Raw genomic sequence first — 21,277 nt, 5'->3', positions numbered from 1 at the left:
ACCAACAACTAATTAGCTAGTTAGTATGAGAACAACGACTAGTACTAGATAGATAGCATAGCACTACTAGATACTTACTACTACTACTACTTCGGCGAGACCAATCCACCACCCAGGAGATGTTAACCAACTCGTCCTAGTCCGTCGACACTACTGCATCGCCTGCAGACAAACGATTGGCCCTGAACCTCGGAGGAGATAGCTGCGATCGACACAAGAGGTACAAAAAGACCCCCCAAATAAATCCCACGGGTGGATGCCGGACCCCCGCCGGAGGTTACCATCCGCGGGAAAGCTAGTTAGCTGGTCAGAACTAAGCAGCACTAACTATCTAGGTACTAGGTACCGTATCCGCTCTCGCTGAACCTGTCCTTCCTAACCTGCCTGGACCCTGTTCGCCGTCCGGTCGCGATTCCTCCTGCTCCCGCTGGTCGGCCTTACCTGCCTGACGGCCTGCATGTTCGTCGTGAGTCGAGGCCTCGGCATCGCCGTGTGTCCGGGTTTGGTCGTCTCAGCCAGCCAAGCCCAGCCCCAAGGTCCAGTCCTCCCTCGTACATGCGCCCGGCAGCAGCCCCTGGTCTTTTCTGTTTTCTTTTTTTCTGTTTGCTCTTTGATACGTGCAGGTTGGCACGGGCTTTGTTGTTGCCGTTAGCTAGCTATCTTCAAAACCCGGTGGCGGCTAAAGACGTGATGGGATCTATCAATGTCGAGATCCCCCACGGAAATCGGTTCCGATTTCGGGGTCAATTCCACGACAAAACGGAAAGAAACAATGAGCATCATCATCATAATAATAATAATAATAAAGCCTCGCACAATCCAAATCTAGTCTACCTCTCTAGCGGGCACACAGAACTATACATCCCACGATGATCGTAGTCTTCGTGAGAAGAACAGGGTATTTAGAAACAAGAAATCATGCCAAAAAAATTTCATCCGTGACGATCATAATCGCCCTATCGCCGGGCCCACCGGTCCACCTCAGCCATATGAAGCTCCATTGAGCTTGGCGCACGCCAGAATCATGCGTGTGATGGGAAGCAATAACGTAACACTTACAATGCCAACCTCTTCCAATACCAACAATTGTTGAAGGGTCCGCAGGGCTGGCAGCATGCTACCATCCACCCCCCGCGCCCACGACCGCTGCGTCTGTGCGCGGGCTATCATCCACTCCCCCTCGCTGCGTGCTCGCCACATTTCCTCCGGCGCCGGCAACGGCAGCTGAAGAAGGATCGCGCTATCTAGCGGGTCAATGTTGATCCCGTTGTAACGGCGGGCCCGTCCTGCTAATGTGCGGATTATATTGGCGAAGAAAATGTTACGTCGCAGGGATTCGGCGAATTTCCATCGCCGCCAATCCGTTTCATCTTCATGGGGGGTACGAAGAATGTCCTCGTGAAGTTTGTAGACCCGTTGCGTCATCTAAAGCCCACCCAGGTCAGCTCAGAGCATGGGGTGGGGCGTAGGGCAATCGGAGTGGGGGGGTTACATACCCTCAAGAGAATGTCAACAGGGGTCTCGGGGTGCCCTTGGTCGCCTGTAAGGCTTGGGAGCTTGCTGAGGCCGTTGGTGGCGAAATTGTCTCCGAAAAGGCTCAAGATCTGTTGAACACACACCGCATGAAGCGCTACTACGCAGCCTTCCGCCGCTGCAAGGCGCTCCCCATTGTGCATTGACAGGTCAAATGTATCGCAGGTCTCCAGATAATTAGCATAGGATGATATCGAACTCAGAGTCGTGCTAAGTGGCTGGCCCATTGATTGCATCGCATACCCCTGTAGCTCATGATGTAGAAAGGGCGAGTAGAACTGTCTCTGCAAAGCCAACCCAGGGTACTCGCGTAGCAGACTGAACAGCTCTTGGTAGAGGTCACCAACGTCATCTGGGCTATGATGGCTTGTTTTGGGCAGGAAGCTTTGGCCGAACCCCGATCCTGTGCGGCTATGTGTGTACGTGCTGAACCGCCAAGTTTCGTTTTCTTCGTCGTTGGACGCCATATCCGGCCAGATATTATCGAAATATCCAGGGGATACCGACGACATATTCAGTCCGCCTCCAGCGGCATAAGAGTCACCCGAGAGAGTAGCCGGAGTAGGAGGGACCATGGTCACTGGAGAGGACCTCATCGTCGGTGGCATATACATAGCGTGCGAACAACTGTCAAGCGACCCGGGAAAGAACTCCTCCAGCCCGAATGTTTCGGACTGTTCATGAAGATCGTCTTGCCAGGGCGGAGAATTCATCAACGAGGCATCTTGCATTGGAAGCATAGTACTCTCATTAACGGCATGGAACGCAAGTTCGGCATTCGTTGGAGTTTCGGGGCTCCACGAGGAGCCTGAGATATCATGTAGTTCATCCGCGGTAGATGGTGTGTCGAACGGATATGTTGGAAGGGCCCATGTCGTGCCACCAGGTATTATACCAGCACAGATCGGAACAGAGTGTATGGAACCGGCAGACGAAGCAATATTATCCTGGGGATCATCAAGGCTGGGAGTTTGAACCGGAACAGAAGACTGCGGATACACGCAAGGCCTTCGGCTTTGCAGACACCGACTACAGGAGGGCCGGGTCATGGAACACCGCAGCTTCTTTTGCGCACAGGCGTCGCAGGATTTGCGCTTGGACTGGCGTTCCTGGCCAATGTTCTTAATACAACGGCGACGGTGCCGGTCCCGCAGATCACCTATTATCTGGTTAACCACAAGTCTGTGCATAAGTGGCCGTGTCTCTGAGTATGATCAAGGGACTCAGGAGAGAAATGTGTCAACATTGGGCGATCATAAGAAAGGGCAGCCTACGTCGACTATATGTCTTGTTGCAGATTCCGCATCGGTATTCCCCTTCCGCAGTGGGTTGCGATGGGGGAGGCGGCAGGTGATGGCAGTTGCTCTGGGAATGGCCATGCCGAGTGCCTGGCTTCTTGACTTCTGTCCCGGCGATGCCATCCTTCTTCGGTGAGGCCTCAGACATGGTATGTGTCTGGTCACTCAGCGTAATGGTCATAGCGGGCATAGCTTAGTAGCCGCACTCAGTTAAAACAGACAGCTAAGTTGTTTGGAGAAGATCCAGAGAAGAAGTAAAAAGAAATTGATGAGCCGCGTCCGGGAGGAAGGTGGATGAGATATAAATGTGTCAACGCAGTATGGATATTAGGACCAGAGAAGAGGGAAAGGCACCGAGGGGACGCCGTCGATAAGTACAACCTCCGGGCTACCCATCTCGGATCCGGGGCGATTGTTGAGGGGAAATAACAGGCCAGATTAGTCAAGGCTCGCTCAAGCTACCCTAAGGACCGATCGGGAAGCAAATGGAAGGATTCTGATCCTTTTTTTTTCGTACATCTGACCCGACTCGAGGGGGATGAATATCCCCCGTTCGGCCTGCAGACTGCGGAACCCCCCCGAAACCGTAGCTTGTAGCTTAGTCTGCGTAATATTAGCATGGGGTGTATTTAATAAGATTCACCCGACCTAACGAAGGTCACCCTAGTTCCTGCTGAGATAATTGCTCGACGAATGGGGGATGTATGGGCTCCTGCATGGCTTAATCTGAAGTTGCCCTGCATCCCTGGTATTTTTCAGCCCGTGGAGGCTGCTCCACCAACCACGGAGCGCGTGCCTCCCCCTCGGCTCCATAGTCCTTCGATAGGATGAATGTCTTGGATTCGATCTCCCGTTTGAAAATCCAGAACGCAACGCCACGCCAGGCGGCGATCGCCCAAGTCCAAGCCATCCGCGTTAGGCAAGATAAATAAAATATAATCCGGCCATACATGAGACCGCAATGGTCGCCAGCTAGTCCGGATTGATCATCACATTGCAGCGGATGTTTTTTTTTTTACTATTCGGATGTAACCGCAGAAAGCCACACGTCCTTTTTTTGCAGTGGGCATAATTCCACGGCCACCAACCCTGATTGCCATTCCGCTTATTAACGGGCTTAGCGCTCCCACCCGGATCCCATCTGCTGTCTGTCTGACGGTTGGCATGTCCGCCATCCCGTATACCTCGCCACACTCTAATTTCCTAGGCATCTGTTAGGCCGACCATCGTTTCACACATGTCCTTGGTCAGCTCAGCGTATCAGGAGGCCCCCTCTATGCACTATATTGGCACAGAAAGAGGGTGAGGAGTGTCTAGCACGTTGGCAGCGGAATGGCCCGCATGTTAGCGCTGTCGCAGGATGTCAACGCTAGCCGTAAGAAACGCTTCTCCCCCACCCGCCCACTCAGACATTCTGCAATAATGAATCCAGACTCCACGGTCCATCAATTCCTGAAGGAAACGTGGTTCCTGGGGCCGGTTAATTCACGCGAGTGTCGCTTGTGCCACAGTGGACCGGGGCCTACTGGAAATAGACTCTGAGTCGACGGTGCGGATATTGCGCGATGCTTCCGTGTAGGTCAGACCCGATTCCAGCGTCATCCACAGATACGAGGTAGATCCTGAACCATTGAATACGAATTAGCCAATTTCCTGATTTGATCACGTATTCTTCCGGGGTCTCTCATGTTATCCGTGGAGTGGCTAGTCAACTGCTATCTTTCCCCCCATCGCAATAGCAGGAACAGCTGCATCGGACTTGGAGCGAATATGTACTAGTTTTCTGGTTGGCGGGCGCTTCTGCAGATATATTGTAGGACTGGGGTCTCGTGGAAGATAAAGGAAAAGGGAGAATTGCCCGCCGATAAGGGAATAGGGATGGGGATGGGGAAATGCAACGCACTCCGCTGAGCCCCGAGACGCATAGGCCAGCATAGGCCACAGGAGGCCGCCAGCCTAACGCGCCAGCACCCATCCGTTCTGGGACCCCGGCGGAGTCTCCACGCGTTAAACTACTGTACAACCTCCGTATCTTGGGTTAGCGGCGGCCAACTCCCGATATTCGTACCGGGAGCCTCAGGAGAATATTATCACGAGTCATGTACACCGTCAGCTAGGAGGTTCGGAAACCCGGCAGCGAAAAATAGGATATGACGCTCATACACGCGACGTCGATCTTCAGACTCGATCTGGTTAGTGGATTGCCAGCTGATTCTGATTCTGGGGGCCAAAGCTAGACTCAAGAGTCGGAGGGTAATACGAGCTTCCGTAGGATAAGCTGACACGCCATGTGGTAGCGGGTCGGGAAAGGAGAGGGAAAACAAGGAATGTTCATGAGTGGAGTGAGATACTGTGTATAGTAGAGCTGGAAATGCTACCACATTAGGAAATTGAAGGTAGCGCTAGAAGAACTGAATGTGGAAGAAGTGGGAGTGCAGGGGATGGGATTGGCTCCGATGGAATGTAAGAGGATGTAGTGATTGTAGTAGTGCGAAGTTGGAAGTTGGAAAGCCCCTCGGAAGGCACTAGGAGGAGGAGTAGTACTTAGTAGTAAGAAGTACACCTAAGTAGTGACTAGTACTCCCTACAACTCCCTACAAAGAGATCATCTGATCACGCTCATTGGCTGCTGCAAACCAGCCAAACGCCTCAACCTCCTGCAACTTGCTGAAGATGCTGCCACACCTGCAAGCCTTCATTTCGACTTGCATGTGAGGCACCCGGAATGGAAGGAATCGAAGCTCATCGAAACCATTGACTATGATTTCAGTGGCCGTTGGACTAGATTACTCAACCCTCTATTCTAGGTTTAGATCCCTTTGTGATGCCTTCCAGTCCCTATACGTACCACCTCTGTCGATCGTTCCGTTTCCGACTTCTCGAGCTTTGGCTGATCTTTCACTTGTGTGTTATAGGGCGTCCATGCCACCGACCTCTCAGCCTTATGACTTGATTCCCCATAAGTCAAATCCGAACCACCGCGCAAGAAGCCGAGAGCGTTATCTGTTCACTGAGGATTTACGAAAAATGGAAAAATAATAATAGGATTACCTGAACTGCTTGCGAAACCAAAACTATGCGTGTCGTGCAGTAGCACAGTCGTAGTGCCGCATGCACTTATCCGCCAGCAGATTGTTATCTATCAGTTAAGATGGCGACTTCTGATCTATCGGAGACAATAGTTCCTCCAATCTGCTTCGAATTTGATCCACCAGGCCATCAAGATCAATGACCTATGGTGAGTTATCATGAGCCTGTGCTACTACAGCCTTCAGTAGTACAAAAACATATACGTGTCTCGCGTGGCTGCAGGGAGGAGATCTAGAGTCTCTAAGATTAATTTCGACATGAAGAAGAACTGAAAGCAGATGCGGTCCTTTCTTTACCATGAGACGCCACGGAGGTTGATCTCTGCAGGTGTTTGATGCTCGGCTTACCCGAGCGTTGTGAAGGGGAGTGGAGCAGCCATGCCCAGAAGAAGGTTCATGCGACCACAAAGCACTCATCTGCTATCTTTCTGCAACACGGATACTCTGACAGGACAGATAAAACATAGGTGGTTATCAGCTGGATCCTATTAACACATGCACAAGCCATTTCCTGGTTATCACGCCGCTGTAAGTGGCCCCCCAGGAGCATGCCTCAGGAAGACAGCAACACAAAGTCTCTGTAACCGGGACTCGGAGCAATCCTACCGCTTGATTTACTTGTTCTGGACAAGTGAGGGATAGTGTTGACTGGTTTCATTTAGTGACGTTTCTCCTAAACTTTTCCTTAGGTCCCCCACCGGCCCGGGAGCCACCCAACAGGCTAACCATATTATATGCTGTCTCTTAAGAATCTGACTTTGAGCGTGACAAAGGGGAGTGGTGTCAGAGGTACATTGCAGCTCTGTTGATCATCGAAGTAAAATGCCCGTCTCTAAGTTAAGGCGCTGACTAACTACTGATACCTTCTGTATAACTACTTCCACAACAGGAGTCGAGTCGTATCTTACCTAAGGAAGATCATATAGTCATACGAATGCACCCTTTTGCCAGGTTTATAGTGTTTGGTTTTCCCAATGACCTGACAGGAATGGAACAGCAAAAGTATCCAGGCACTGCTCAGCCATCTGCAAGGATTACCGCCGGGTGGCTACAAAATGAAAAGAACGGAGCGAGACTAACATCCGGCTTACAGATGATCCTTTCATCAAGACAGCCATCCAAATCGAGTTGGCATTGCCTTCTCTGTCAAACTCGTCAACCTTGTTGCAAATTACGGCACCGTGTTTCCCCCTAATCGAGACCCACCGGCTAAAATATGACCACAGCAGCGTTAGCCAGTCATCCCGAGCCAAAAAGTTGGTGGCGTTTTGGCAAACGTCCCAGGCATGCGCTAAATATATGGCCGATTAGGAATGTGTTATTCAGCGCTCGGCGTGCTGCTTGTGAAGTCATTATAGGTCTGGGTTCCATCGCGAGGCGGCTTTTGACGGCGGGAATATCGATATTGCCGCTAGATTCTCTCCTCAGGTCACTACGAATCAGAATACTCCTGTGCTCAAGTTATGGGTCTTATCGTCTTGAATGCAAGTCTAGCCATGTTGCTGGATCGCGACCGTCGGGAAAGGCATTGCTTCCTGTTTGACGGCCTGGAGATCGCCATTCGGAAGAACCCCGGTGAATTTCGCAACGTCAAGCATGTACAACGCTAACCCGCGCAGAAGACTCTTGGCATTCTGCTGGCCTGTGCTACCTCGCTACATATGTCTTCTTTCCCAAGCTGGTATACTGCTCACCTGGCTCAAGCGTATTTTCCTGCCACACGAGCAGAGGTTGAGAACAAATACCACTCTGACACTTAAGGTTGAACGTGTGGAAGACCCTGCGTCGAGCAGGGTTCAGCCAGAGGACCTTGGGACTCGGAACCTCAGACTTGGGCAATTCATTTCCGCTCATCTGCGGGGATCCCTGCAAAACACTACGTACCACCCTGGGTATTGCTTATCGGGACTGCCGCGGAAATTCGTTCATGACCCCGCTGCAAGGCCCTCTACTCTGCACGTTTACGAATGGGCCGGAGTAGACCGTAAGGGAATAAGTTAATATTTTTGTGACCTTGATGTTCGGGGCAAGGGAAGTAAACCTGTAGAGAAAATGCTTCGATCGGAACAATGGAGAATGGAATAGTCGAACAACAGAAACTCCGGATCCGAACATGGTCTAGATTGAAGCCATCATTGTCACCAGGCTATGTGCCAACCCAGACGAGCCAAGCCGGTTAATGAGATGCAGATGCGCCTGCCAAGGGGACGACTCTTTCGCGTGATTTTGAGACGAAGCATAATTTCCTCTATGGATTGGATAAAAGTTTCGTGTAACTACAACCCCAGCCTTGCATTGACGACCAGGAAGAGCAACCATCACCCGAGACAAGATCTCAGATACATAGCCACTCATCTCTTGCAAAAGCCGATGTAGTACTCGGCTATGTTTGCCTGTTCTATTAGACAGGAACATCCCAGGTCACAGAGGCTTCCATCCCCAGATTTTGCCCTTGGCTCCAAGCCTTGGGAGGGTAGCCTTGATCTTGGCGTCACAGCCTGTGATGATTTTGCATCCGAATACAACACACCAAGATGTATGGAAAGAAGAGGCAGGTACAGAGCGATGCGAGCCTACAGGCCGCCCTATCAAAAGAGCGTTCGATGATTTTGCTGGTTTGTGCGGCGTTGTCATATCGAAGAGGAACCTCGCCCTGCTCCCCTCCTGCGAGAAAACATCGGTACCGTCGAATATACTAGTTAGGTGAGTCACAAACACCTGTCAAATGCTATATGGGTCAGCTAACTCAGCATGGTTCTGGCACTGTCAAGTTTAAGAGCGAGACCCAGGGACACCATGGTCGATATCTACACCATGGGTGGGCACCACACCCCATTCTACTCCTCAGCGCTGCCTGCTGTGTACCGCTTGCATGTACACACGGTCTGGTCATAAGTCTCAAGGTCTGTATTTATTTATATTCTTCCCTTTGTAAGCCGGCGCCACTGCGCAGGCCCTGTCCGCGTCTTCATGATTGCTGCAGCTCTTCGTACGCTCATGAGCGCATCAGGCGCTGTCACAAATAGGTTGCTTTCAAAGACATTGGATTTTCTTTGTGGCTGCTTGGATGCGCGAGGTATCCAAGGTCCTGTAGCCAGCTCAGTCCGGAGCATCTTTTTTTTCCTGATACAAGTGGTTTGATTCAAACGCTCAATGTGTATCACGTCGCTTTTGTTCGCTCCGGCATTGCCCAGCTGAAATATTAACATCATTACAGCTTGTGTCCTCTGTGGGGCTTGAGATCGGAGCTGAACGTAGCGCGCCGGATGGGGGTCGTTGTACATTCTCATTCAGGCACATCACACGCCTCAATATGTCTCAGATGGCCCCTAGGATCGCTGAATGGCGACAGTGCCAAAGCTTTCCGGCCAAATGTCACAACTGCACGTCAAATTGGCAAGGCAGACGTGAAAGCCAGATGCTTTCACCGAATGCGCGTGGGTTGTCAGAAAGGGTAGGCTTAATCTCCTTCAGCAAAGACGACAAGAACTCAAGCCGCAGGCATGCCTAAACAAATTAATCTAGTGCCTCCAATTTCTGATGTTTCTTCTATTATCCCCATAATGTCGCTATTCACGGTCATCAACTGACGGGCGGATCCTGCAGGGTGGCTGTTTGTCATAATCTGGGCTTGATGCTCGACGGCGACAACGGCTAGCTCAGTGCATACCGCGCTGACTACTATCCTAACAAAGGCACGGTCTGCGGCAGCCTAGCATGATGGGACTTGTCACGGTCAGGCCAGTTCCATTGCGGTCAACGCAGACCGGATATGTGCGGGCTTGTAGGTTCGACTTCGGTGATAACAATCAACACGATGCTGCGGTCGCTATCAGGTCTTGTGCTGTCACCGAACCCGTTGGCAAATCATGAGACTCTCACTCTGCGCTTGGACAAATTGGCGGGGTTTCATCGCATTGACAATGTTCTTGTGCTCGGCACCACTGTAGCGGTGCGGAGAATGAAAAGGTATCCGAGGGTGCAGGTTCGGCTGTGATCGGTGATAGGCATGGGCCGAGGATCCAAGCTGCCATGCCACGGCCGTTGGCGAGCTTCTCGGGCGCAGGAGAGCTTAATTATTGGCTTGAAGGCAGCTGCCAAATGCAGCGCTGCGGGTCGGTGGGTTGCCTGCTGGGGGCTGTTTATCAGCTAGCCTCGCAGCCATTGGTCTCTCTGGCCATTTCCCAACGACACGCAACACTAAAATCCGAGTACCCCCGGCCAGGCCAGTGCACGCTGATTCCTCAATATTCTCCGATCTGCAGGTCTGGCGTTCCATGAATGGTCTCCCGAAGGGCCGTTGAATAACAATGCCTTTGTCGCAGGCGGGGGTCCCAGTCACACCATGCTGGCCATGTGTCCAGTACTCGAGTCAGTGCCAATTGCCGGCTCCGGGTGATGTGCCGTCCTGGCCTTCCAGACAAAACGATAAACCCTATTTCAGCATCGCGGCTGGGTTCACCTCAGCTGAGGTTATAAATCGGTCAGCATGCGTCTTCCTGGTCCCTGCATCCTTGCATCCTCGCATCCCCCCTGGTCCTTTCTTTTTTTCCATCTAGCATGATTTTTGAACCCGCAGCCAGGGCCCCGGTGCCCTGCGCCGATGTGATCTCCTATGTCTTTTCTGACCCGCCCTATGATCATAATGAACCGGTAATATTCCGATGGGGGATACAATTTCCTCTTCTCGAATTCTTTTCTTCTCGCCTACAGAACACCTCTAACTGGTACAGATCTACGTCGATGTTCACAATCCCTCTCGCTCCATTTCCTACAACCAAGCCCGTACTATTGTTCGCCAACTGATCTCGGGGCTGCGCGCCTGGGGCGTGCAAGAGGGCGACTGTGTCGCCATTCACTCTTTCAATGATGTACGCTTATTTCAAAATCTCCAATTCCACTGCCAGTTGGTTACTCACAAATGATAGATCTATTATACCATGCTAGTCCTGGCGATCGTTGGCGCAGGTGGGATCTTTACGGGCTCAAATCCAGCCTACACAACCTTCGAATTAGGCCATCATTTCCGCTCCTCAGCGACGAGCTTCATCATCACAGAGCCGGAGCATCTGGATGCGATAACTACGGCAGCGAAAGCAACATCAATCCCAACACATCGGATCCGGGTATTCGATATTTTGGGACAGTCAGTACCAGATGGAGCGGTGTCCTGGACGGAGCTGCTCGAACATGGTGAACAAGACTGGGTAAGGTTTGACAACGAGGAGATGTCCAGGAACACTACGGCAGCCAGGCTGTTCAGTAGCGGGACTACAGGGCTTCCCAAGGCGGCAGATATCACGCATATGAATCTTGTCGCCCAACACGAGTTTGTGTTTGAGGTCAATCCGCGACCATGGCGAGTATGTACCCCACTTTAGAATTGTTTCCGTTGACTCTATCGGTGATTGAATGACTGTCTGGCTGACAAGTGACCTATAAAGGTAAGCAGAGTCATCGCTGTTCCCCTTTTTCACGCCGCTGCTGCTCCCAGCAGCCATTTCGGCAGCCTAAAAGCTGGCCATATCAATTACGTCATGCGGCGTTTCGATCTACCCCTCTTCTTGCAGACGGTTGAAAAATACCAAGTCACCGAGATGGCTGTTGTTCCGCCCATTGCCATTGCCATCATCATGCATCCGATGTCTTATGAACGGGGCTATCTGCGCTCAATCCGGGCGAGCAATCTGGGCGCGGCACCCATGGACAAAGACGCCCAGAAACGGTTCCAAAGGTTGCTTGGGCCAGGGGCCAATTGTACGCAGGTTTGGGGTATGACAGAGACATGCTGTATCGCGACAATGTTCCGGTGGGATGAAGGGGATGAGACAGGGTCAGTCGGGAGGTTAGTGCCGAACATGGAGGCTAAGTATGTTCTTCTCCCTTCGTTCCATCAGCTCGAGGCTAACTTAATGATATAGATTAGTAGACGACAACGGAGCTGATATCTCCGACTATGGCGTGCGAGGCGAGCTGTGTGTCCGCGGCCCTGCCGTCACCCCTGGGTACTTCAACAACCCGGCCGCCAACGCGGAATCCTTCGATGAGCAGGGCTGGTTCCACACGGGGGACATCGCGTATTGCGATGGTGCTACCCAGAAATGGTATATAGTAGATCGCAAAAAGGAGCTGATCAAGGTCCGAGGATTTCAAGTTGCTCCACCGGAACTGGAAGCCGTGCTGTTGGCGCATCCGCTCATTGTGGATGCTGCCGTGATTGGGTTGCGGGATGTGGTCCCGGGGACGGAATTGCCGCGAGCGTATGTAGTCCGCCGACCCGAGACCGATGAGAGCAGGTTGACGGAGGATATGGTAAAGAGCTGGTTATTGGAGAGGCTGGCAGGATACAAAGCGCTCACAGGGGGTGTCAAGTTTGTACCGAGCATACCCAAGACAGCAAGTGGGAAGATTCTCAAGCGAGTGTTGCGGGAAGAGAGTCGCAGGGAAATCAAGGAGAGTGGATGGAGACCGAGGTTGTAGTTATATTTGCTGAATGTTTGATCTTCTTGTATCTAGTACCGGCAGTCAGTACATACTCAATCTCCCTATTCTGCCATTCTCAATAGTCCCTGGACCTCGTTCGCCTCTTTTAGCGATCGTCGGTCTTCTCCGAAGCTTCGCGCGTGATATGCAATCTCAGTCGTCTTAATCCGCAAGTCATGTCTGGGATAGCCAGATTCCCGCATTCCACCTGACTTCAAGTTTGATCACTGCTTGTCGAAGGTAATAAGTGTTGTTAGTTGGTTGGCTCGGAGCGAGTTTCCCCTGTTACCCCGACTGTTAACGTGAGCTGAAAGTCCAGCGGTGTAGCGAACATGAAACATTCTTGTGGCGTCTTTCGATAGGGCTGAAGGGACGGGTGTCTTCCTCGGTGGATTGACTGGTCTTGCAAGCTGACAAGGCGTGGCAAGAAATGCACGCAACCCCTCTTTAGTAATCTGTTTCTTTCTTAGGACATCAATCCCAGACCCTCGCTCAGCCCGCTACCCTCTGAGCCTCATGGCATCGAAAGTGCCAACCAGCAGCATCAAGATTAGTGAGGCTTGAGGCTCCCAAATCTTTGCTTTTGTTGCGAGTTTTGAAGTAACCTCTGTCAGATCTCTAACATGTTGGGGAGATTCGGATCATCCGTGAGCCAACTCACACAGCCTCCCTGTTCCATCAGCCTCGACACTTCAAAGATCAGCGCCATATGAATATAACCCTTTAAGGGAAACCCTGATTAGCACCCGGCTCATTTAATATTCTGGCTGAAGGAGGTGCGGTCATGGTAGGTTAGCCACGTCTGCCATCGGCAAATCCGTGTGATGTATCAATTATTTGCCGTCATACAGTCGGAAATAACCGATGGCGCTCCATCTGGAAGACATGTGGATACAAAAACCCCGTGTCATGGCAGTATTTATTGAGAGTGTTTCGATGGATATGATATGTCAGAAAATCCTTTTCAAATACCGAGACTGTTATTTCCCTACCAGGGATTCCGCAGAAGCGAGATCCGTCTTCACGCGTGTCTGACGATCAAAGGGTCTCGACAATAGGTTCTATTAGGAAGGTCTCGGCTTTATTCATGTTATGCAGGAAGCGCAAAGGTAATTTCTTCTCGGCTGAGCCCAATCAGTCATCGATCGTCACATACACAGGGACTCGAGTCAAGCAAATAGGAGCCACTGCAGCCACTTAGCACCGCTATGTGATACCTCATAACCACGCTATTATCGCTCATGTCATCATGCTTGTCCTAGTACCCTTTTTATGATATGCAGTCAATAGTCAGTCACATTGAAATTTTCGAGTACGTCGCTTGGACAGGGAAGTATCATGGGGTAAGACAATTTTTAGAAAGACCTCTGCCAAGCACAACAGTTAGTGCTATAAACCCCAATCCATTCGATGAACACACACGAGCGTAACATACCCTGAGATCAATCCAGTTCAATATCGGGTGGCTAGATTCTCGCCCAGGAGTGACTTGGTCGTCTGCTTCGCAAGGTGGAAATGCTTCCTAGCAGGTTTTGATACGGACAAGTCGCTTGCTGCCATTCACAAAGGTAGTATCTCTTCCATCAGATATTTCTTAGCATATATGGTAGCATAATGAGTGAGACATGGGCATACCATATACTGGTGTCTATTGATGGATCGGAGGTATTCCTGAGATCCTGAATCCAGTCACCGACGTTTGCTCGGTTTGTCTAGTGCGTCCTTGCTTGTTTTGGAGGCCCACTTCTGCCCACCTCCAGCAGAATCTAATCACACTAAGTCGCTCCTAGGCTGTGTCAAGCTATTAGTTTTCTTCTGGGACATTGTTTCTTGGGCAAAGCACAAGACCTTTGTTGTCTCGATGTTGGATTTCAAGTCTCTCCACTTGTTGCAGGCAGCAGAGTAGCATCAGAGGTCTTCTGGGCCATCCCATGCTCCCTTGACTTCAAGATATCAACATCATCGACTTTGAATTCGTTTGTTCATACAAGGGCATCTATGCTTGGAAGCCATCCCAGGTTAAGACTGCATCCATCTAGCACCACTCAACATTGCCAGAAAACTCTCGCAAGATCTTCAAAGTATGGCATCCTATTTTCCCTGTTAAACTGAAGCTAACAAACTTGTCTGTTAGAGACCCATACTGTGACTACGGAACTCTTATCGACGACAGATCCATGCTCTTCTTTACAGACATCACATCACTCACCCCTTCAGAACGATGAACGTACACCAGCAGATAGAATCCGAAGAAGCTGGAGAAAGTGCCTAACAATCTCAACCATCAGAGGGCCGGTCCAATGTCTTTGGTATCGGAAGTAACGCCTATACTCTCTACTCTACACGGTTTATTACTCCTGTCGACGAACTGGTACGGGGCATGCGATATTGAAGGATCCGGTGTAGGAATCTTTTGTCGTGCAGCTTTACTTACAATACATCGTCAAAAGACCTTGAGAACTCTCTCCGGATCTTTCTACGCAGTTAAACAGTCGGCCGTCGTTCTATTCCATAACACAATGAAGCTATCAGGAGTACAATCGGCAAATGCGGGCTACTCCGTGTTTTCGGATCTATCCGAAGATCAGCTGGATTCATCCGATGCCGGCACTTTTCTCGGGTTGCTCCACATCTATAAAACAGACTTCGTCATTTCCAGCCCCTAGTCAACTATTCACCTAAACAATACGATGAGTCTACCCATGACACAGATAACCCGATCCTTGCATAACGCGACTGCCTCACCGGTAGTCGCAGTTCTCTACCAGGCCATCGAGCCGCCCATCATCAACGGCGCTCGCAAGCCCCGCAAGCCTGGCGGTATCACACCCCACTCCTGCTATCCCAAGGACTCATACTAACACAGATGCCAGGTTACCAAGACTCGGGATCAGACATTGCCTACACTCTCAAAAACCGTGGCGTACGAGTCGTGACTCCGATCTCTTCCCCGAATCCCAAAGAGCAAGAAGGCTGGTGCTTCCCGGACACAGAGAATGGGATCCTCTCTGCTGTGCGCCAAGGGGCAACGCACCTTTGGGCCAACACGATCCTCTTCTCCTCACATCCACTGCAAGCCTCGCAGTCTCTTGCTTCAGCCTCAATCTCTGTTATCGGACAACCACCAACCCTAGTTGAATCCTTCGATGACAAAGCCTATCTCAACGACCAACTCCGTATCCATGGCTCATTCACCCTCCCCCGCTCATGGTTGATCCGCAATTCGGATAATATCTCCCCTATACTAGACTCCATTCCAAACTATCCCGTGGTTGGTAAACCCGTCCGTGGTCGCGGAAGCCACGGTGTCAAGGTATGCCATAATCGAGCCGAGCTCGAGGAACATCTCAACGCTCTCCTGCTCGAGTCTCCCATCGTCATGGTGGAAGAATACCTCACGGGCGAAGAGGCAACGATCACTGTTATGCCGCCATCAACAGAGAGTCCAGAATACTGGAGCCTGCCTCCGATCACCCGCTTCAACCATGTCGATGGCATTGCGCCATACAATGGTACAGTGGCCGTGACTGCGAACTCGCGCGCTATCACAGAAACCGAAATGCAGGATGAGTCGTACAGAAATGCAATGCGGCAGTGTGAGCAAGTTGCCAAATTAATTGGGGCGACGGCTCCCATTCGCATTGACATTAGACGGTTTAGCGAGGGGTCACAGTTTGCCATCTTCGATATCAACATGAAACCTGTATGTCATATCCCTTCAATCACCGAACCGTAGCTAATGATGAATAGAATATGACCGGGCCTGGACGACCTGGTCGCGAGGACCAGGCCAGTCTAACTGCTCTTGCGGCCGCAGCTATCGGGTGGGACTACGGGCAATTGTTGCACAAGATCCTCAACAGTGCGCAGCCACTTGATCGCTTCCGAGCTTACAGCAACCCATTTGCTTCGCACTGAGTATCTCCCTTTCCCTATCCCTCCAATCCAGTTGTATCTACATACGTATGAAGCTACAACACAGTTATAAACTATTCAGTAGTAGCCACCATCTTCCCCTCCTCATCCTTCCACCGATACACCACTCCATCCCCCACATTATATCGATAATAATTCTCCGTGCCGCCAGGCACCACCGCCCTCCGAAACGTGATATTAATCCGGCCCAAAGCACCAGCACTTCCCTGCAACCCCTTACGCTTAGGCACACTGTGCAACCAATTTGCCTGAGTCTCGCCCCTCATAATTAGCATATCGCCGGACTTGAGGGGAAACTTGAGCGGTTTCGCAGCTGCATTTGCAATCGCACGATCAGCATCAGTAGTACTACCACCACCTGGTTTATGCTTCAACAGGAAATCTCTCCCCGCGCCAAGCGATAAGGACGCAATGGTAGGATTCTGGCCTAGAAACCGCTCATCATCCGAATGGTACGAGATACTATCGTCCCCTGTGGCGTAGTAATTCACCAGGACGAAATTATATCTTGTCCCATCGTCCGTGGCCTTCTCCACTGCTTGGCGCAAAATGTCCAGACACGGCGGGATGGGTCGAGGCCTGCATCGGTATCTTGATTTGGTTTCGGTGCGTGTTTTACTGTCGACCAATATTGGTGAGTTGGCTGGTGGTACTTGCTGAGGGGAATCTAGTAGATTGTGGTTTGCTGTGTCTGTGTCTTCTTGGACTTTCGTGTCAGGATTGGAATTAGTAGAAACAGAATCCGAGTTTGCAGTAGTGAATGTCGATGTGTCATCTACCCCGAAGACAGTCGTGTATCTTGGCGTGTTGATGGATGTTTCTGTTCCGCCGCGCCGGATATTATATCGGACGCGGTAGAAGGGGAGTTCATTCCGCAGGAACTCGAATAGGTCTCGGGCCAGTGGGGCGGGGAGGAAGGGTTGGAAGTAGAGGAGATCCAGGTGCGGGTGGTTGGTTATGGATTTGGGGCTCCGAGGTGCTGGATTAGAGAGGAGAGGCGTGGCGATGGTGCTGGGCGGGTCGCGGATCGGGATGGGATAGCTTGGGTGATGGGTGTATGTGGATGGTTTTGGTGGGACTGTTGTTATTGATGATGATGATTCTGCTGTCGTAGTTGCATCCGGTTTGAGTTTCTTCTTCGACGGAAGAGGTTGGAAGAAGGTGCTGATGCGTTTGGACATGATGCGGATTGCTGCCAGGATGGTGGTGGAAATTGCGGGTGGTTGGGTGGCGGATGTTGAAGGGGAAGGTAGACCGCGGGTGGATGGTCTAGGGGAGGTCTGGAATGAGGCCAAAGTTAAGCTTATATTGGGTTTGGGGTGGATGATGTCACGGTTCCAAGGGAGGGGATGAGATTGTGGGTCGGAGATTGACTTCTTCTTGATGTTCTAGATTGTGCCATGCGCGTTGAGATTTGTTTGTTCGCGGGTGAGTCTAGATTTGGCTGTGTCCTTCAATTGAATTTATGCTTTCGGGTAGTAGAGCACACGGCTGTAGCCATGTTGTATCCAGTTATCTTACGTGCTCGACTTCGTTGCTCTGCTACCGATCGTTGGTCTTACGGTTTCATCGGTGCAGGATCTAGATTGCTGTTTGACCCGCTGAATAACCTCACAGTAGAAGCTTTTCCAAGGTATAGACCGGGGTGCGCCCGACCCGTCTCCTTGGATCGATTATCATAATTCCAGTAAAGCATATTCGAATGACTTTTGTATATTGTTGCCGAAGCAGGAATGACATGGCCTAGCACTGCCATTCGTTGGAAGCAGCGCGTCTCAGTCATTATTTTCTTCCGCTTTTCGTTTCACGCCTGCAGCCTTTCCAAACATGCTTTCGAGGCTTTTTTGACCCTTTTCGCGTTTCTCAACCTTAACCTTTTCTGATGCCAGCACGGGCGGCAGTCCCTGGACGCGCTGTTTAGCATCATCCAGCAATTCCACTTCCCGGTCCCGTTGCTTCTTGACGGTCGGCACCGACCAAGAGTTCGATGACGCGGACTTGTACGCCAGTTTATACTTTGAGCCCGTGAGGTGCGTCTCGTACGTGTTGGCATCGATTTTCTTGACATGCTGTGGGGGTGAGCCAGTCGTCGTCTCATGAGATGGTGTAGCCTACCTGATGGCCTACTATCAGCCAGTGATACTCGGTTCCCACAGGCGCACCACTCCCGGTAGGCGCTTTCCTCGCTCGTCTTTTGTTCGTCTGGTAGTCGATTCTCCAGAGATCAGGTTCTTCCTTGGTTTCTTTCCACGTTCCTTGGTCGTAGGTCCAGGTGTGTGAACCTCCAACAGCCATTCCGGAGTACATCTGTCCTTTGTACGACTTGAGTGCGTTGTACCCTCCCCCTCCTAGTGCGTATTCGGCCGTTCTTTTAGCTGCTTTTCCAGTGTCGGGGTCGATGGTATTCTCCGTTTCTTCGGGCATCTCTTCATCTTCATCGAAGAGCTCAGGTGTGTACGACTCATCTCGAGGAGCTGATTCTCGCTTTGCTTCCTCTTCCTCTGGGATATCTTGCGTGATGACGGCATTCTTCTCGGACAGAGGAGGGGATGGCGGCTTCTGTGCCACCGATGGATTTTTCCTGGCACGTTTAGTAGGCATTGCGATGATGAAGTGGCATTGAGCCAGCAACAGACAGCCAACAGTAAGCCAGTAATTATTGCGGCTGGTGAAGAATGGAGGCGAAGCACAGATGAAGAAACGATTCCATGACGTCACGGCGAGCACATGCTTTTGGGGAGGTATCCCGTGACTCTGGAGTGACTTTCTCGTGGAGTTTTTCGTGGCTCAACCTCAATTCCTCCACTAGACTTGTCCAATACACACTCCATTCTTCTCCATTATCATTCTATTTATAACCTCGCTGATCGATGGGCTCGTTGCGTTGCACATGGATCGTCTGAGGGCCGTATCCATTTGATAAGCCGATCTGCCGTCATCCCCGCGATTTGTATGGACAGCCTCTGCAACGATGGAGCTGGACACATCAGCTCCCTTTGCGATGACTCCAAACCCCACCACAACAATGGTTAGAGTGGTTGAACACAACCAGTATCTCTTTCTTACATTCTAGAGCCACCGGATAGCTCTGCAGAACACGACCCATGGATCGCATTCATTCGGTGCGACGTCATGCTCTCACTCTCAGTCTCACTCTCCGGGACGGGCGGGAGGGTCCGCAGGGCAGTGGAGTGGAGTCGAGTCGATATCGCGTCTTACTGGATCAGGAATTAAGGGAACAGGAGCTCCATTCGAACGCGCTTGCAGACATGATCGCAATGACTATTGACGATTGACGACTGATCGGGCGAAGCTACGACCAGCAACCCAACCCAACGCCACGCATCCACCGCATCATCCGCTTCATCAGCACCGGCAATCACACTCACACCCTTCGGTATGACGGACGAACCATCGTCGGAACTCCTCCCTCCTTCCTGAGGATTGACCCCCGCCAGCCCCGTCAATCAGAGGGTCCGGTAGCCCATCACAACATGCTCTACCCGGGCACACGGCGTATATGGCCGCTGATGCCCTTGCTCACTCGTACCCTGGCGGATGCGCCACCGTCCCAGTCCCTCAGTTGATCCCTTCCCACATCCCCCCCAACCCCCGCGTGTTCTGGCAAATAATTTGGCTTTTTTACTTTTGCTTTGTGATGCGGAACTCGCGGCACTATGACTGGCGGGTCAATGGGTACACCCTCATCATAGAGGAACTCAAAAGTAAAATCTTCGTTCAATAATAAATACTACCCATTTTCCCCGGACGTCAACGGCGCCTAGATCCCTCTCCAACAACGAGAATATTTCTTTCAGGGCCATTCTCTGTCAGCTCATCCGCTCTGACGCAGAGGACCGCTCGAACATCCCTGCCTGGCGCATACTTGAAACCGTGCTCAGCGAATCGGCATCACCCGCTACTGCACTGTCTGTGCCTTTTTCATCTTCGTTCTCGTCCTTCTCCTCCTTTGTCCTTCATGTTCCAGTCGTTTACCCCTCTTCTCATCTCCAACTCCCTGTCCACTCTCTGTCCACACGGAAGATATATCCGCCAGCGGTTATCCGGATCTTCTTCGCTTCACGGTGGACTGTGCTCCTAGTTATTCCCTTAACTTCCATCACGAACCTACTTCTCCGACCCGGTTGGGCTTACTTTTTCCACCGCCGACTATTTCACCAACAAAGTTCCCCAATCACCCTCGTGATCGTCGCCGCCGCGAAGGAGACAAAAAAAGAATCAACGCACACCACCAACTACCCTCTACCAAGTCATTCTCCAATCGAAAGATGCGCGATATGTCGTCTAAATTCATCGAGATTCTCGACCCCAATGATACTCGGCCGCGCATGTCTGATTGCGATGTCCGGCTCGAGGATGTGCTAGCCGACCACGAAGCGCTTGTCACTAGGCCCCGATCCTCCACTCAATCCTCTTCTAAGCCGAGTCTAGACAACCGTCTAGATCGCGATTCACCCACTTCGCCCACACAGCGCTGGAAGCGTCTTAGCACCATCCTCGTCCCAGCCAGAAGAGGCTCAGCATGATACACTCTAGCTTTTCCTCCTCTCCTCTCATTCCTCCACTCTATGCCACAAAATTTCACGGTCCTGGCGACCGTCAGTTACGCAGATGATACGCTACGCTACGATACGATATATACACAAAGAAACGATAAAAGCCAAGACGAAACGATACGAAGACACGGACATGACTCGGGAGTTCGATAGATCCGGATAAAGAGTTACAAACATATGATTGAGTTGGGCTGGCCTGGACTGAATTGGTTGGGTTTATTTTATTCGTCCTTTAGCGACGGAGTAGGCAGAATCAATTTGAAAGGATCTGGATTTGAGATTATTTTCTATCCTCACTTCCTCTTTTACACTCCCCAGGTCTCATACCCGAAAGCTCTTCTAGAACTGTCGCTCATAAATC

The 21,277-nt window shown here is 51.2% G+C and overlaps 5 protein-coding genes across 5 annotated transcripts; 2 read left to right on the top strand and 3 right to left on the bottom strand.

Annotated features, from left to right (window-relative positions):
* Positions 1-981: 981 nt before the first annotated feature.
* Positions 982-3,021, bottom strand: AtWU_01066 (Zn(II)2Cys6 transcription factor domain-containing protein; the record flags this gene model as incomplete). The annotated part of the gene is made up of 3 exons (XM_035496181.1): positions 982-1,425; positions 1,497-2,692; positions 2,808-3,021. The coding sequence occupies 3 exons, from the start codon at positions 3,019-3,021 to the stop codon at positions 982-984; spliced, it is 1,854 nt and encodes a 617-aa protein (XP_035352074.1).
* Positions 3,022-10,480: 7,459 nt separating this feature from the next.
* Positions 10,481-12,400, top strand: AtWU_01065 (acyl--CoA ligase; the record flags this gene model as incomplete). The annotated part of the gene is made up of 5 exons (XM_035496180.1): positions 10,481-10,573; positions 10,654-10,791; positions 10,849-11,283; positions 11,365-11,789; positions 11,842-12,400. 5 exons carry the CDS (start codon positions 10,481-10,483, stop codon positions 12,398-12,400), a joined length of 1,650 nt encoding a protein of 549 aa, XP_035352073.1.
* Positions 12,401-15,093: 2,693 nt separating this feature from the next.
* Positions 15,094-16,321, top strand: AtWU_01064 (D-alanine--D-alanine ligase; the record flags this gene model as incomplete). Its single annotated transcript, XM_035496179.1, has 3 exons — positions 15,094-15,223; positions 15,277-16,106; positions 16,154-16,321. The coding sequence occupies 3 exons, from the start codon at positions 15,094-15,096 to the stop codon at positions 16,319-16,321; spliced, it is 1,128 nt and encodes a 375-aa protein (XP_035352072.1).
* A 71-nt stretch (positions 16,322-16,392) lies between these two features.
* Positions 16,393-17,520, bottom strand: AtWU_01063 (alpha-ketoglutarate-dependent dioxygenase AlkB family protein; the record flags this gene model as incomplete). Its single annotated transcript, XM_035496178.1, has 1 exon — positions 16,393-17,520. One exon carries the CDS (start codon positions 17,518-17,520, stop codon positions 16,393-16,395), a length of 1,128 nt encoding a protein of 375 aa, XP_035352071.1.
* Positions 17,521-18,114: 594 nt separating this feature from the next.
* Positions 18,115-18,940, bottom strand: AtWU_01062 (uncharacterized protein; the record flags this gene model as incomplete). The annotated part of the gene is made up of 2 exons (XM_035496177.1): positions 18,115-18,408; positions 18,455-18,940. 2 exons carry the CDS (start codon positions 18,938-18,940, stop codon positions 18,115-18,117), a joined length of 780 nt encoding a protein of 259 aa, XP_035352070.1.
* Between the last annotated feature and the right edge of the window lie 2,337 nt (positions 18,941-21,277).

This window comes from Aspergillus tubingensis, assembly GCF_013340325.1.
Source record: "Aspergillus tubingensis WU-2223L DNA, scaffold_2, whole genome shotgun sequence".
NCBI lineage: Eukaryota > Fungi > Ascomycota > Eurotiomycetes > Eurotiales > Aspergillaceae > Aspergillus > Aspergillus tubingensis.
The sequence above is the reverse complement of the archived record's forward strand: the minus strand, read 5'-3'. Positions and strand labels throughout refer to the sequence as shown.